At 56.2% G+C, this 15,102-nt stretch overlaps 1 protein-coding gene across 4 annotated transcripts; it reads left to right on the top strand.

The window, feature by feature from the left end:
* Nucleotides 1-715: 715 nt before the first annotated feature.
* Nucleotides 716-9,194, top strand: LOC112122866 (intercellular adhesion molecule 5-like). Of its 4 annotated transcripts, none has more exons than XM_026660627.2 (7): nt 716-1,141; nt 2,559-2,700; nt 3,838-3,964; nt 4,732-4,989; nt 5,477-5,767; nt 8,211-8,471; nt 8,886-9,194. In XM_026660627.2, the coding sequence occupies exons 4-7, from the start codon at nt 4,869-4,871 to the stop codon at nt 8,999-9,001; spliced, it is 789 nt and encodes a 262-aa protein (XP_026516412.1). In that variant the 5' UTR covers nt 716-1,141; nt 2,559-2,700; nt 3,838-3,964; nt 4,732-4,868; the 3' UTR covers nt 9,002-9,194. The 4 variants fall into 4 exon arrangements, with proteins under 4 accessions (XP_026516412.1, XP_026516411.1, XP_026516410.1 ...); XM_026660626.2 differs by lacking the exon at nt 2,559-2,700 and adding an exon at nt 1,766-1,914; XM_026660625.2 differs by lacking the exon at nt 2,559-2,700.
* Nucleotides 9,195-15,102: the final 5,908 nt, after the last annotated feature.

Here is a 15,102-nt window from a genome sequence, read left to right as displayed (position 1 = left end):
CATCACCGTTGCAGCTGGGTTTCCAAGGCCGTGCCTCCGGGCTGCAGGGAACAAGTGACCTGGCCAAGGCCAGACTGGAGCCCCTCCCCTTGCTCTCAGGGGTGCGACTGGCCTCTTCCTTTGACAGCCCCCTGTGTCTGCGTAAAGGTGAGCCAAGATTTTCACACACCCGGCCATGTGCGGCTGTCAGCATGTTTATTCTTGCAGAAGCTGTGTGGTGGTGTGATAAGAAGCAGCTTTGCCCTTTTTTGGTGGTTTTAGAAGAACTCAAAGCTCCCCAACCTCGGGGGAGGGGCTGACCAGGTCCTTTCCCTCACCAGTGAAGTGCAGCCACCTCTGGGGTGGAGCATGACAGCTGCACAACAAGACTGCACCACAATTTGGGACAGGAAGTGAAGGAGAAACCTGGATGCAGCTGAAGCCACAGGGAGGGGGCTGAGTTACAGCCAGGACATCTGCCCGGGGGAAAAGTCTCAGATACTTCACTGCCTTTAAGGGTCAGGACATGGATCAGCCACCCCTGTCTGCCCTCCTACCGCTTCTCACCCCTCGGGGAAGGGGGCAGCAGCCGGCTCCCCGGGGGGATGCACCGAGAGGCCGGAGGCATCGGCACCATGGGGATTGAATTGCAGCTTGGCGAGATTGGGGGCTGATGCCGCTTGGGCAGCGTAAAAGGGGTGGAAATGCCCCCTACGAGTTGCCTCCCCATACAGGGCCTCCCAGCCCTGCGTGGAGTGGGCAGAAAGGCCTGCGCCCAGCCCCTGGTGTGGGGGACAGAGTGGGCGCATGGCCAGCATGCGGGGTGCTGTGCCCGGTCTCTGCTCCCCCGGGGCCCGGTGGGAAGCAGAGGGGCAGAGCAGCGGTGAGGCTGTGGGGTGGGCAGTGACCCCATCTTGTCGCAGCCCCAAGGAGCAGCCTGTGGGATTGCCCCTGGTAGCCGGGCTGGTCGCTCCCAGAGAGCGGGGAGAGCACGCCAGGATACGCTGCCCAGCCCGGAGCAGGAAGGGGTGGGACCTGCCTTGTTGGTGGCCTCTGCGCACAGGCTCCTCTCCAGACACACGGTTCTCCTGGTGCAGGATGACATCTCACTGCCTCTGTCTTGGCCTGACACGACTGGTTCTGCTCTGCTGCCTGCCTCTGGGTAAGCTGCGTGTTCTCCGGGTCCGCTGGCGGGGAGCTCAGGCCGCGCGGCTGGGGAATTTGAAGATGAGCAGTCGGGAGTGGGTTCAACCTTCTCTTCCCGACTTGCCTGTGGTGTCGCAGTGCCACTCGCAACAGCATCCAAACCTGCCCGGCAGGTGCCAGCTGGTGCCTTTAGCTCTGGGGCCGGGCCGGGGTGATTTGGAGGGGGGCACCGGGACCTGGGCTCTGTTGTCACAGCTCGGGGTGAGGCGAGCCCCAATGGGGCTCCGAAGGGCTAGACCGAGCGCCCCTCGGGCTGCGGCTGAAGCTGCAGGGGAGGGAGCATCAGGGCTGGCCGGCTTTGACACACACAGACCTTGTGAGTAGCAGAGACTCTCCCAGCCTGGCAGAAGCGTTTGTTGGAATGGCTCTGCGCTGGCCGTGGGCCCCTCCCAAGCACTAGTGATGGCTGGAGATGGTGATTCTCTGCATATTTCGGTAGCACGGAACAGCCCCGGCTGGCGTCGGGCTCCTGTCGTGCTGGGCGCAGCGCAGAAGCAGCGTGAGAACCAGTCCTACTGAAACAAGCTCCCAGAGACTGAAGTGGAAAACAAGCCCATAAAGGGGAAATTACTTCTCCTAGGTCAGGCATAAGGCAGGAAACAGAACCTCCCGCTTAGCACTCTGCCAGCTGGCACACTGGGCTTCCAGCCCCCGTTCCTAACCCAGAGAGAGGGAGGAGGTTAAAGAGTTAACATTTGCAGACCCGTAGGGAGGACACGGATCTGACTGGTGAGTTACAAATGAGCCACGGCCCTTGGCTTTGATTCGTTATTTATAATGATTTTATTCTTGAGTTCTTTGTAACGTCACCGCCAGCCCCCGAACCTTACAAAGAAAGGCCGGGCTGCCCCTGGGATGCGAGTGGCAATTGCCTGCTGGGTCTTGCATCGCTCTGAGTGAATCAAGTTTAAATAGCTTGGGGGGGGGGGGGGTCCATTGGCGCATAAATGCCAAGTCTGTGTGTGGGTGTGGGATGTCTGTAGCATCCCTCGCAGGGCGACGGGGGCCGTGTGAACCTGGGAAGTGGGCTGAGCATCAAAGGACTATTTTAAACTATGTGCCAGACAAAAAGGAACTTTGGGGATAAGAAAAATTCAGTGGGTTTCCCACGAAATACCTGGGGATGGGTGGGAAGCAAGTTCCCACCTGCAGACCCAACCTTGAGAGGCTACGCCCTGAGCAAAGAACCACTGTCCGGCTGACTAGCTGTTCCCGGGCTCTGAAGACCAAAGACCTGAGCGGTGTACAGGGGAGACTGACCTGGCACGAGGGTGCGTGTTGTTCTGAGTGTGGGGTGGGGCTTGCAGCACTGCCTGGGGAGGTCTCTGGGACGCTTGTGCCGGCCCTTTCATCGCTCTGTGTCTTCTCCGTAGCGCTTTCACCTGAGAATAACAGCACTGGGAAGGGCCGGGGGAGTAGCTTGTGTTTGGGGCCAAAGCGCCTGTGACAGGTCCCCCCGGGGACCTGCTGTGACCAGCCTGCCAAGCCCCCTCCCAGGCTCCAGCACACACACAGGTAGGGACACACCCAGCCGCAGTTACATGCAGACGCTGTGAGCAGCTCTGCCTGGGGAGGCTCAGCTAGGGCACCTCCCAGTTCCTAAGGCACCCCCCCCTCCCCCGAGTGTAAACCCAGAATTATACCCTCTTGCACTGCACCAAGAACTGCACAGCGCAAGCTCATGAAATTCGCCCCCTCCCTCAATGTGGAGAGGAAATACGCACCAGCTTTCTGCCCCGAGCTGCGACTCCCACACGCTGGTTTTAGACAAAGCAAAAATAAGTTTATTAAATACAAAGGATAGATTTTAAGTGATTGTGAGTGAAAGCAAATTACCTAGTTAATAAACAAAACCGCAAACGGAGCTTAGCACACACGATAGGTAGGATACAAATTCGCAAATTCTCGCCCTGCATGATAAACAGGCTGGCGGATTCTTAAGGCACAAGCTGCCTTGGGTTTCCCAGGTTTTCATACACAGGCTAAAAATCCCTTTAACCTGGGACCATCACTTCCCCCCTGTTCAGTCTTATTCCTCAGGTGTTTCCAGGTGTGTTGTTGTAGGGAGAGTGAAGTCCCCCCATGATGTCATTTCCCCCTTTTTATATCTTCTCCCCACTTGCTGGAAAGCTCTTTTGCCATGACCTGGGTCAAACAGTTCCCACTGTGTGGAGCTGTCTCTGAGACATAGGCGCTGACTTCCTCTCTTTCCCGTGGGTGCCCAACCCCCCACTCTGCCCCCGGCCCCGCCTCCACTCCACCCCTTCCATGAGGCCCTGCCCCTTCCCACCCCTTCCCCAAAGTCCCCGCCCCAACTCTGCCCCCTCCCTGCCCCTATTACAACCCCTTCCCCAAAGGCCCCGTCTCTTCCCTGCCTCCTCCCCTGAGTATGCCACGTTCCTGCTCCTCCCCCACCCTCCCGGAGTGTGCTAATGCTGCCAAACAGCTGTTTGGCGGCGGCCGGGCAGGAAGCGCTGGGAGGTAGGTGGAGGAGCGGGGACGTGGCGCACTCAGGGGGGGAGGAGGAGGTGGGGCAGGTGGTGAGGGGAGCTTGGCTGCCGGTGGGTGCAGAGCACCCACTAATTTTTCCCCATGGGTGCTCCAGTCCACGAAGTCGGCGCCTATGCTCAGAGAGGTTTCTATTGCACACAGTTCCTGGGGTGATCCTTGTGCTCGTGTGAATTTCTTCAATCAGCCACCAACATTGTTTGGCCTTTTTACTGTTGTGCCTGAAAGGCGGCTTGTGGGTGTGTTCAGCCTCAGCACGTTTCAGTAACAGGTACATAGCCAAACTTCATAACTTCACATACGACGATAGCACCGACAATCCAACGAGACATTCATGTCTAGCAGACCAAGACTTTTAGGATGCTACCTCACAAGGCAGACTTTGTACAAACCCTGTCCTAATTACACGACAGTGGTGAATAGTACGGTGCCAGGGTGCCACAGCACCGTTCATGGCGTTGCAGAGAAAGCGCCGTCCAGCCGTCTGGGCTGCCAGGTTTGGTCACCGCGTAGGCAGGGAACCCTGCAGGAGAGTGAGATCTGCAGGTCTCTGCCCAAGAGAGGTGATGCCGCGGAGCCGGAGGCCTAGTGCAGTGCTGGGGGAGTGGGGAGGGGGGCAAACACAGGTGCAGTTGCCCTGAACTGTGACAGACACTTTGCCAGGCCTGCTGCCCCCTTGTGCGTCCATTCTGGGCACTGACTGAGGCGGGGTCCTGGGAGAGAACAGCCCAGTGCCCGGCTCATTAACGGCTGTATCTCAAGGCAGGAGAAGGGGGGTGAAGGCTGCCGAGGCCCCCCTAGATCTGGCATTTCCTCACTCCCCGGGGCTACATGCAGCTGTAACAACCCCCCCCCCCCCCCCCCCACCCCCCCACAACCCCCCCCCCCTGCAGCTGGAGCCGCAGGCCAATGTCCCAGAGGGAGGCCTGGGCTGCGGGACCAGCCTGGCCTGGCCCACGTGGTGTCCCCAGAGGGGGGTGGGCTGCTGTGGCCATGTGGGCTGGGGGGAGCCTGTCTGATTCTCACCCTGCTCCCCAGCGCGCCCGGACCCATGCGGCCTGAGCATCGTGCCCAAGGACCCGGCGGTGGCGTTCGGGGGTGACGTGGTTCTGAACTGCACCAGCACGTGCTCCAATCACACCAGCCTGGGCTGGGAGACGTCGGTGCCGAAGGTGATGGATCGGGGAGACGGCTGGGTGTCTCTGAACATCTCCAACCTCATGGATTGGAACCTGGAGCCCCTGTGCTACAGCATCAACCCGCAGATCATCGAAAAAGCCAGGCTCCACGTGTACCGTACGCTGAGGTTTAACCGCGCGCTCACTCGCCCCCCCCCGCCCCCACTCCCCCAGTGCCGCCCCTGGGAGGGGAAGGACTTTTCCAAGGACTAGAAGTCGGTGCAAAGAGTAAAACCCCGGAGTCTGGATTCCCAGCACCCAGCTCCCACCACTGCCCCTCCCACACCTGGGAACGGAACCCAGGAGTCCTGTGTCCCAGCTCCTACCACTGCCCCTCCCACACCTGGGAACGGAACCCAGGAGTCCTGGCTCCCAGCTCCCCCCACCGGCCCCTCCCACACCTGGGAACGGAACCCAGGAGTCCTGGCTCCCAGCTCCCCCCACCGGCCCCTCCCCCACCTGGGAACGGAACCCAGGAGTCCTGCCTCCCCGGGCATCGAGCACAGTCTTTACAAGAAGGCAGAGCCCCTGGCCCGTTATATGCAGGGAGAAGTACAGGAAGGTTCATTCCCCTTTGTTTCCCCTTCTCCCCCCCCACCCCCCAGGATTCTCACCCCCCGAGATCCACCTGGGAGCCGAGATGGTGGCCGGTCACCAGGAGCAAATCACCTGCAACGTCTCCAGCCTTGTGTCCGGCTCCAGCCCCTCCGACATCAACGTCACCCTGAGCAGCGGGGACAACAGCACCCTCAACGAGAGCCGCGGCAGCCCGGCCGTGCGGTACAGCTTCGTGGTGCGGCCCACGCAGCACGGGCAGGAGATCGTGTGCCAGGCCTGGCTCCGCGTGGGCCTCCAGGTGCTGAGTAACAGCGCCAGGGCCACCCTGAAGGTCTGGGGTGAGGAGCTGTCAGTTACTGCGAGTGGGTCCTTAGTCCTTAGTGTGCAGCAGCTTCCTGACCATCAGAACGGCCAGTCTGGGTCAGACCAAGGGTCCATCCAGCCCAGTGTCCTGTCTGCCGACAGTGGGCAGTGCCGGGGGCCCCAGAGGGAATGAACAGAACAGGGAATCATCAAGTGATCCATCCCCTGTCACCCATTCCCAGCTGCTGGCAAACAGAGGTAGGGACACCATCCCTGCCCAGCCTGGCTAGTAGCCATTGATGGACCTATCCTCCATGAACTTTTCTAGTTCTTTTTTGAACCCTGTTATAGTCTTGGCCTTCACAACATCCTCTGGCAAGGAGTTCCACAGGTTGACTGTGCATTGTGTGAAGAAATACTTCCTTTTGTTTGTTTTAAACCTGCTGCCTATTAATTTCATTGGGTGACCCCTAGTTCTTGTGTTATGAGGAGTAAATAACACTTCCTTATTTACTTTCTCTACACCAGTTATGATTTTATAGACCTCTATCCCTATCCCCCCTTAGTCGTCTCTTTTCCAATCTGAAAAGTCTCAGTCTTATTAATCTCTCCTCATACAGCAGCTGTTCCATACCCCTAATCATTTTTGTTGCCCGTTTCTGAACCTTTCCCAAATCCAATATATCTTTTTTGAGATGGGGCGACCACATCTGCACGCAGTATTCAAGCTGTGGGCATACCATGGATTTATATAGAGGCAACATGATATTTTCTGGCTTATTGTCTATCCCTTTCTTAATGATTCCCAACATTCTGTTCACCTTTTTGACTCCGCTGCACACTGAGTGGATGTTTTCAGAGAACTATGCACAATGACTCCAAGATCTCTCCCTTGAGTGGTAACAGCTAATTTAGACCCCCATCATTTTATGCGTATAGTTGGGATTATGTTTTCCAATGTGCATTACTTTGTATTTATCAACATTGAATTCCATCTGCCATTTTGTTGCCCAGTCACCCAGTTTTGTGAGATCCCTTTGTAACTCCTCGCAGTCTGCCTGGGACTTAACTATCTTGAGTAGTTTTGTATCATCTGCAAATTTTGTCACCTCACTGTTTGCTCCTTTTTCCAGATCATTTATGATTATATTGAATAGAACTGGGCCCAGTACAGACCCCTGGGGGACACCACTATTTACCTCTCTCCATTCTGAAAACTGACCGTTTATTCGTACCCTTTGTTTCCTGTCTTTTAACCAGTTACCAATCCATGAGAGAACCTTCCCTCTTACCCCATGACAGTTTACTTTGCTTAAGAGCCTTTGGTGAGGGACCTTGTCAAAGGCTTTCTGAAACTCTAAATACACTATGTCCACTGGATCCCCCTTGTCCACATGCTTGCTGACCCCCTCAAAGAATTCTAGTAGATTGGTGAGGCATGATTTCCCTTTACTAAAACCATGTTGACTCTTCCACAACAAATTATGTTCATCTCTGTGTCTGACAATTTTGTTCTTTATTATAGTTTCAACCAGTTTGCCCGGTACTGAAGTCAGGCTTACCGGTCTGTAATTGCCAGGGTCACCTCTGGAGCCCTTTTTAAAAATTGGTATCACATTATCTATCTTCCAGTCATCTGGTACAGAAGCTGATTTAAATGATACGTTACAAACCACAGTTAGTAGTTCTGCAATTTCAAACATTTGAGTTCCTTCAGATCTCTTGGGTGAATACCAACTTATTACTGTTTAGTTTATCAGTTTGTTCCAAAACCTTCTCTAATGACACCTCAATCTGGGACAATTCCTTAGATCTGTCACCTAAACAGAATGGCTCAGGTTTGGGAATCTCCCTCATGTTCCTCAGCCATGAAGACCGATGCAAAGAATTCATTTAGCTTCTCCATCCTTGAGTGCTCCCTTAGCATCTCGATCATCCAGTGGCCCCACTGGCTGTTTAGGCTTCCTGCTTCTGATGTACTTAAAATTATTTTTTGCTATTACTTTTTGTCTCTTTTTGAGACCATGGAAATAAGAAACAAAATTACTTCCCACAGCCAGGGATAGAACCCAGGAGTCCTGGCTCCCAGCCCCCGGCTCTGACCCATTTGTCCCCAGGCCTCTCCCAGAGCTGGGATAGAACCCCGGAGTCCTGGCTCTCAACACCTGTTTATAACTACTAGACCCCCCTCCCTTTGCAGCACTCGGGAAAGCCCCGGCAGGGTTCTCTTTTCTGACCCCACCCTGAGCTGGGACTCCGACCCTGGAGCCGAGACTCCCATCGCTGCCCCCCAGTAATGCCAGGACAGTGATACCTATCGCCCCCTTGGCAGGGTGGCCAGGAGACAACCGGGGCAAGCCTGACGGTGTGGGGCACATGGGTGGGAGGTGGGGATCAGTCCCCCCCCTTAGGGCCCACAGGGGGTCACTCCCAGATGGCCCCTCCTTGCTGACCCCCGCTCTCCCCCTGCCCTTCCAGCCCCGCCCCATAGCGTGAAGGTCTCCGTGGAGCGGCTGGAGTTCGGGGTCGGCGCTAACTTCACGGTGCGGTGCAGCGCCGAGGGGAATCCCCCGCCCGAGCTGCACTGGGAACTGCCCTCCAACACCAGCGTGGAGCTGTCTGACCGCGGCCGGAGGGTGACCGTGCGCTCGGCCCAGCGCGCGCACAACGGGACCTACCGGTGCCTGGCACAGAACAAATATGGGGCCAGCTCGGGGCAGGTCGATGTCCTCGTCGAAGGTAAAAGCAACGGGCCCCAGGGCGCCTTCCTTCCCCTCTGCTGAGGGGCTCCGTGCCAGCCCCCGGAGCCGGGCCCAAGGCTGGGAGCACTTGGGACCTGGAGCCACGGGCTCCATGCCTGCCTCAGTCATTGGCTCCCTCGTGACGTGTCTGTGGGTCCAGGCCGGGGCTATTCATTGGGCCGGGGGGTGGTCTCTGTCTGGAGCAGGGTCCCCAGCCCTGCCGGCTTGGTCTGATCCCCTTCTTGTCAGGGCAGACAGCAAGGGCTGGCTGGGGGCCACCGAGACAGGGCTACCGTGTCCTGTCGGGGGGGGGGGGGGGGGGGGGGGAAGGGGCGCGGGGGCCGGGGGGGGGGGGGGGGGAAGCAAGCTGGGGCTCCCCCCCTGACTCGTGTTTCTCCCACTGTCTCCACAGTTCCCCCAAGGTCCCGAATCGTGATAGTCGCAGTGGTGCTGGGGGTGATTGTGTTTCTCGGCGGCGTAGCCCTGGTAGTGTGGTGGCTTGTGAGAAAACGCTTCATGACGTCTTAGCTGCGGCCCGCGGCAGCCGCAGTCCAGGGCTGTCCCCGCCCGCCCGCAGTGGGGAAGGCGACTCGGGGAAGGGGAAAGCACTGGGCAGTGAGGAGCCTGAGCCTTTGGGTGAGGACAAGGAGGAGCCCAGAGGTGTCTGAGCCGGAAGCCCTCACCGCGGGGGACTGGTTCCAGGGGCGGTGGGGTCACGGCCCTTTCCCTGCTGTGCCCCGGCTGGTGGGCTGGGACCGAGCAGAGGAGCCGAGCCGGGCCGCAGCTCTCCAGGATGTCTAGCCCTGGTGCCTGTGCGTGTGTGTGTGTGCGTGTGTGCATGTGCGTGCGTGTGAGTGTGAGCCTGTGTGTGCACGTGGGAGTGTGCATGTGAGTGTGCGTGTGTGTGCGTGTGTCCGTGTGCATGTACAATCCTTTTTCCGGTGCCCTGGGACTGTTCCATTTACAATGAGTCCAGTCCAGACGCTCAGGTAACCCCATGCTCCCGCCCCCCCAGTGGCTTACATTGGTTCCTCTTGGTTTGTTGGTCTCAAATAAACTGACTGCCCAGGCACCTTCTGCTCTGTGTGTGAGGCTCGCGACCCCACCCTGGAGCAGCCCCCCGCGGGCGCCCATGGAGGTGTTAGCCGTTGGCAGGGCAACGCACGGAGCCTGTATCAGCTCCAGGCATTAGTCATGGTTAATGCTGCTTCGTATGGCCCCCGGGCGTTAGAGGGGCCCCGCAGTGGGACATGGGGCCTTTCCCTTGGAGGTTGCTGGTTTGAATCCAGCCCCAGCTCGTAACATGTCTGTGTCCCCGGCTTGGAACGAGCTGTGGGGGGTGGGGTGGGCACAGCTCAGTTCTTAGCAGGGCAGGAACCTCCTGATGTTGATGGCCCTGAATCATTAAAAGTCTAGATTAAAACCGAACCCAAGCACCACGAGCCAAATCCAGCCTCAGGCCCCTGCACCTCTGAGCAGCCGCTGCTGTTTCTTCCACTTTGGGCAGCGGTGGCACCGATTGGCACCAGTCTACCTGGCACACCCAGAAAGGACCTGCCGCTCTGTCGCCCGTGCACCTGGAGAGGGCAAGACCCTCCCCAACCAGAACAGCGATGGGCTGGAAATCACGGGAAGGGACCTCGGGGAGTCCTCGAGCCCGCGGTGGAGAGGGGCAGGCCAGGGATCCCGTTCGGCGTGATGGGGGGGATACAAGGCTTGTGCTGTAGGTGCAGATGAGTCAGTGTGACCGAGGGAGGGAGGGGATCCCTGCCCACACGCCCAACCAAAGCTCGGAGTCGGGTGACAATGACCCCGTCTGGGCCTGAGCCGGCTCCGCTTCTGGCTGCCGCTGGTGCGTCTAACCGCTCAGGCAGGGTGGGTGCAGGAGCCATCTGCTTCTTTGCAGAACTCCGGAGTAGATCCAAGTCTCTTCCTAGCTGGCCGGAGGAACACAGGGAGGTGGGTGGATCTCTGGGCAGCTGGGCTCAGAGAAGGGTAACGTACCGAATAACAGACTCACTAATCATAATTCCCTGATAGCAGCGGTGTCTGAGGATCTCAAAGCACTGGGCAAACCATTGTACCATGAAAGTGATCATGAAATGGTAGAGTTCACAGTTCTAAGGACTGGTAGGAGGGAGAACAGCACAATAAAGACAATGGATTTCAAGAAGGCAGACTTTAGCAAACTCAGGGAGTTGGTAGGAAAAATCCCATGGGAAGCAAGTCTAAGGGGAAAAACAATAGAAGACAGTTGGCGGTTTTTCAAGGAGACATTATTAGGGCACAAGAGCAAACTATCCCCCTGCGTAGGAAAGATAGGAAGTATGGCAAGAGACCACCCTGGCTTAACCAGGAGATCTTCAACGATCTAAAAATCAAAGAGTTCTACAAAAAAGTGGAAACTTGGTCAAATTACAAAGGTTGAATATAAACAAATAACACAAGTACGTAGGGATAAAATTAGAAAGGCCAAGGCACAAAACGAAATCAAACTAGCTACGGACATAAAAGGAAACAAGAAAACATTCTACAAGTACATTAGAAGCAAGAGGAAGACCAAGGCCAGAGTAGGCCCGGTACTCAATGAGGGGGAAAGACAATAACAGAAAATGTGGAAATGGCAAAGGTGCTTAATGACTCCTTTGTTTCCGTTTTCACCAAGAAGGTTGGTGGGTGGCGACTGGACATCTAAAATAGCGAATGCCAGTGAAAATGAATTAGGATCAGAGTCTAAAATAGGGAAAGAATAAGTCAAAAATTACTTAGACAAGTTAGATGTCTTCAAATCACCAGGGCCTGATGAAATGCATCCTAGAATACTCAAGGAGCTGACTGAAGAGATATCTGAGCCATTAGCGATTATCTCTGAAAAGTCATGGAAGACGGGAGAGATTCCAGACGACTGGAAAAGGGCAAATCTAGTGCCCATCTATAAAAAGGGAAATAAGGACAACCGGGGGAATTACAGACCAGTCAGCTTAACTTCTGTACCTGGAAAGATAATGGAGCAAATAATTAACCCATCAATTAGCAAACATCTAGACGATAATAAGGTGTCATGAACAAATCAGGTCAAACCAACCTGATAGCTTTCTTTGACAGGGTAACAAGCCTTGTGGATGGGGAGAAGCGGTAGATGTGGTATATCTTGACTTTAGTAAAGCTTTTGATACTGTCTCGCATGACCTTCTCATAAACAAACTAGGGAAATGCAACCTCGATGGAGCTACTATAAGGTGGTTGGAAAATCGTTCCCAGAGAGTAGTTATCAGTGGTTCACAGTCATGCTGGAAGGACATAACGAGTGGGGTCCTGCAGGGATCGGTTCTGGGTCCGGTTCTGGTCAATATCTTCATAAGTGATTTAGCTAATGGCATAGAGAGCACACTTATAAAGTTTGTGGACGATACCAAGCTGGGAGGGGTTGCAAGTGCTTTGGAGGACAGGATTAAAATTAAAACTGGATAAATGGTCTGAAGTAAATAGGATGAAATTCAATAAGGACAAATGCAATGTACTCCACGTAGGAAGGAACAATCGGTTGCACATACACAATGGGAAATGACGGCCTAGGAAGGAGTACTGCGGAAAGGGATCAGGGGCTCATAGAGGATCACCAGCTAAATATGAGTCAACAGTGTGACGCTGTTGCAAAAAAAGCAAACATCATTCTGGGCTGTATCAGCAGAAGTGTTGTAAGCAAGACACGAGAAGTGATTCTTCTGCTCTATTCTGCGCTGATTAGGCCTCAACGGGAGTATTGTGTCCAGTTCTGGGCACCGCATTTCAGGAAAGATGTGGACAAATTGGAGAAAGTCCAGAGAAGAGCAACAAAAATGATTAAAGGTCTTGAGAACATGACCTATGAGGGAAGAGTGAAAAATTGGCTTTGTTTGGTCTGGAGAGGAGAAGACTGAGAGGGGACATGAGAACAGTTTTCAAGTAAATAAAAGGTTGTTACAAGGAGGAGGAAGGTAAATTGTTCTTGTTAACCTCTGAGGACAGGACAAGAAGCAATGGGCTTAAATTGCAGCCAGGGAGGTTCAGGTTGGACATTAGGAAAAACGTCCTACCTGTCAGGGTGGTGAAGCACTGGAATAAATTGCCCAGGGAGGTTGTGGAAGCTCCATCATTGGGGATTTTTAAGAGCAGGTTGGACAAACCCCTGTCAGGGATGGTCTAGATAATACTTGGCCCTGGCGTGAGTGCAGGGGACTGGACTAGATGCCTCTCGAGGTCCCTTCCAGTTCTGTGATTCTATAGTAAGCAGCAACAGAGAGTCCTGTGGCACCTTTTAGACTAACAGATGTATTGGAGCATAAGCTTTCGTGGGTGAATACCCACTTCGTCAGACGCATGTGAGCAGGTTTGCTTGGTCCTGCGTCAGCACAGAGGGCTGGACTCAAAGGCCCTGCCAAACGTGCCCCCATTTCGGGCTCTGGGATTAGTGACAAGCCATGGCCAACTGTGTCCATCTTGTCCCAGGCACACATGTAGCTCCTCGTATTTCCATAGCGCTGAACAGATGGCACATTTCTGTCCAGGGCAGATGCATCGAGTGGCAGGAAGCCGTCACGGGCGCAGAGGATACAGCCTCGGTCCACGTTTCCACTCCCTGTAGTTCATATGAACAGCAGAAAGCCAACCCGAAGGTTTGAAGCCGTAAACACAGTGGGGAAAAGCGACTTTAAAGGCAGGATCTGCTCTGTACACACTGGCCAGCGTGCCAGCAGGAGGGAGTTTGCATGGCAAGAGGCCCCAGGAAGCAGGTTAGAGCAGGTGCTGCAAACTGTTCGGCGTTGTGCGGATTTTCCTCAGGTTTGGGGCATCTCTAGGGTTGGATCCAAGGAGGTTCCGGGAGGTTTCACTGAGGGGGAAGAGAAAGGTTCTGTTTCGAACTTCACACTGCCTGTACCAAGCCGAGAGGGCAGTTACACCCACATCCTGGGGGGGGAAGCCTTGACACAGAGCAGCAGGGTTCTGTGGCCAGCAGCATTTCTTGGAAAGAGCGGCCTCTCCCCGCACTAGCAGAAGTGCCCCAGCTTGGTTCTTTTCTAAAGGAAATCACCACCAGGCCGAGCACCCTGCAGTGCCCCAGCAAGGTTCATCCTCTGAGCCTCCCCTGGGCGAAGCAGATAAGGGATAAACAAGGATTGCTGCACCCGCCACTGAAATGCAGCCGCCTCTGGGGTGGAAGATGGCAGCAGTTTAACAGCCACATGGCAGTGCTGCTCAGGGAATGCCCACACAGTGTGGCGATGCATGCACTTCTGGGGTGGGACACAGGAGGTGTTTAACAGCCGTGCAGCCGTGCTGCACAGGGCTCACTTGCCCAAAGCTGAAATGCACCCATTTCTGGGGTGGGACGTGGCAGCTAGATAACAGGTGCACAGCAATGCTGCCCAGGGAGCGTTCACTCAGCACTGAGATGCAGCCAGCGGGGACCCAGGAGGTGTTTCACGGCTGCCTGGTGTTTGGGACAGGAAGTGATTTCGCTGCAGGGATGGGGCTTGTGGGGCCTGTTCAGGGTCCCGCCCTGTGGGGATCTCTCAATGGACGGACTCCTGCAGCAGAGGGCAGAGGCCAGGGGCCGGTGCAGACGGTCGAAAGCCCGCTGAAGCCAGCAGAACTGTCAGCTCTGACCCATGGGTATTTAGGTGCATCACAGCCCGGGGCCCCCAGTAACTTCTCACACGATCCCGCCCCACGGGCTGCTCTTGCGGGGCCTTTAGGGGCTTTGGGGAGACTGTGCCTGGAGCGTCCCCGAGAGCCCTGCTGGTGTCCTAATGAATCCCCTTCTCCGTCCTCCGGTCTCTCGCGTCCGGCCGCCCCTCCCCAGCGGCGTGAGGATCATCCCCGAGGACCCCACGGTGACCTTGGGGAGCGCCTTGGTTCTGAGCCGCACCAGCTCGTGCACCGATCACACCAGCCTGGGCTGGGGGACGTCGGGGCTGAAGGTGCCAGAGCAGGGAGACGGCTGGGGGGCCCTGACTATCCACAATGTCGCGGCGTGAACCCGGCGCCCCTCTGCTTCGCCAGCTACGGGGAGCACTTGAACGTCGCCTCGGCAAGGACCCACATTTATCGTAAGCTGTCGCGTCTGGGGCTAAAGCTGTGTTAGCTGCTCGACACCACGCGCCCTCCCAGGCTGCTCCGACCCCCCTCCCTGCCAGGCAGGTACGATCCAGATATGACAGACAGGGAAACTGAGTCACAGAAGGGCAGGCGTGTTTCCAACATCTCACAGCAAGCCAGTGTTTTAGCAATGGAAACCAGGCGTCCTAGACCCCATTTACCCACTCTAACCACTAGTCCCCACTCCCCTCCTAGAGCTGGGATAGAACCCAGGAGTCTTGGCTCCCACCCTCCTGCTCTAACTCCCTAGACTCCCCACACTCCCCCCGCAGCCTCTCCCCACTGACCTCCACCCTCCCAGCCCCGCAGCCTCTCCCCACTGACCCCCGCCCTCCCAGCCCTGCCCCACGGCGTGAAGGTCTCCGTGGAGCGGCTGGAGTTCGGGGTCAGCGCTAACTTCATGGTGCGGTGCAGCGCCGAGGGGAACCCCCCGCCCGAGCTGCGCTGGGAGCTGCTCTCCAACGCCAGCGTGAAGCTGTCTGACCGTGGCC

The sequence above is a fragment of the Terrapene carolina genome, unplaced genomic scaffold (assembly GCF_002925995.2).
Source record: "Terrapene carolina triunguis isolate 2854851 unplaced genomic scaffold, T_m_triunguis-2.0 Scaffold833, whole genome shotgun sequence".
Classification (NCBI taxonomy): domain Eukaryota; kingdom Metazoa; phylum Chordata; order Testudines; family Emydidae; genus Terrapene; species Terrapene triunguis.
The sequence above is the reverse complement of the archived record's forward strand: the minus strand, read 5'-3'. Positions and strand labels throughout refer to the sequence as shown.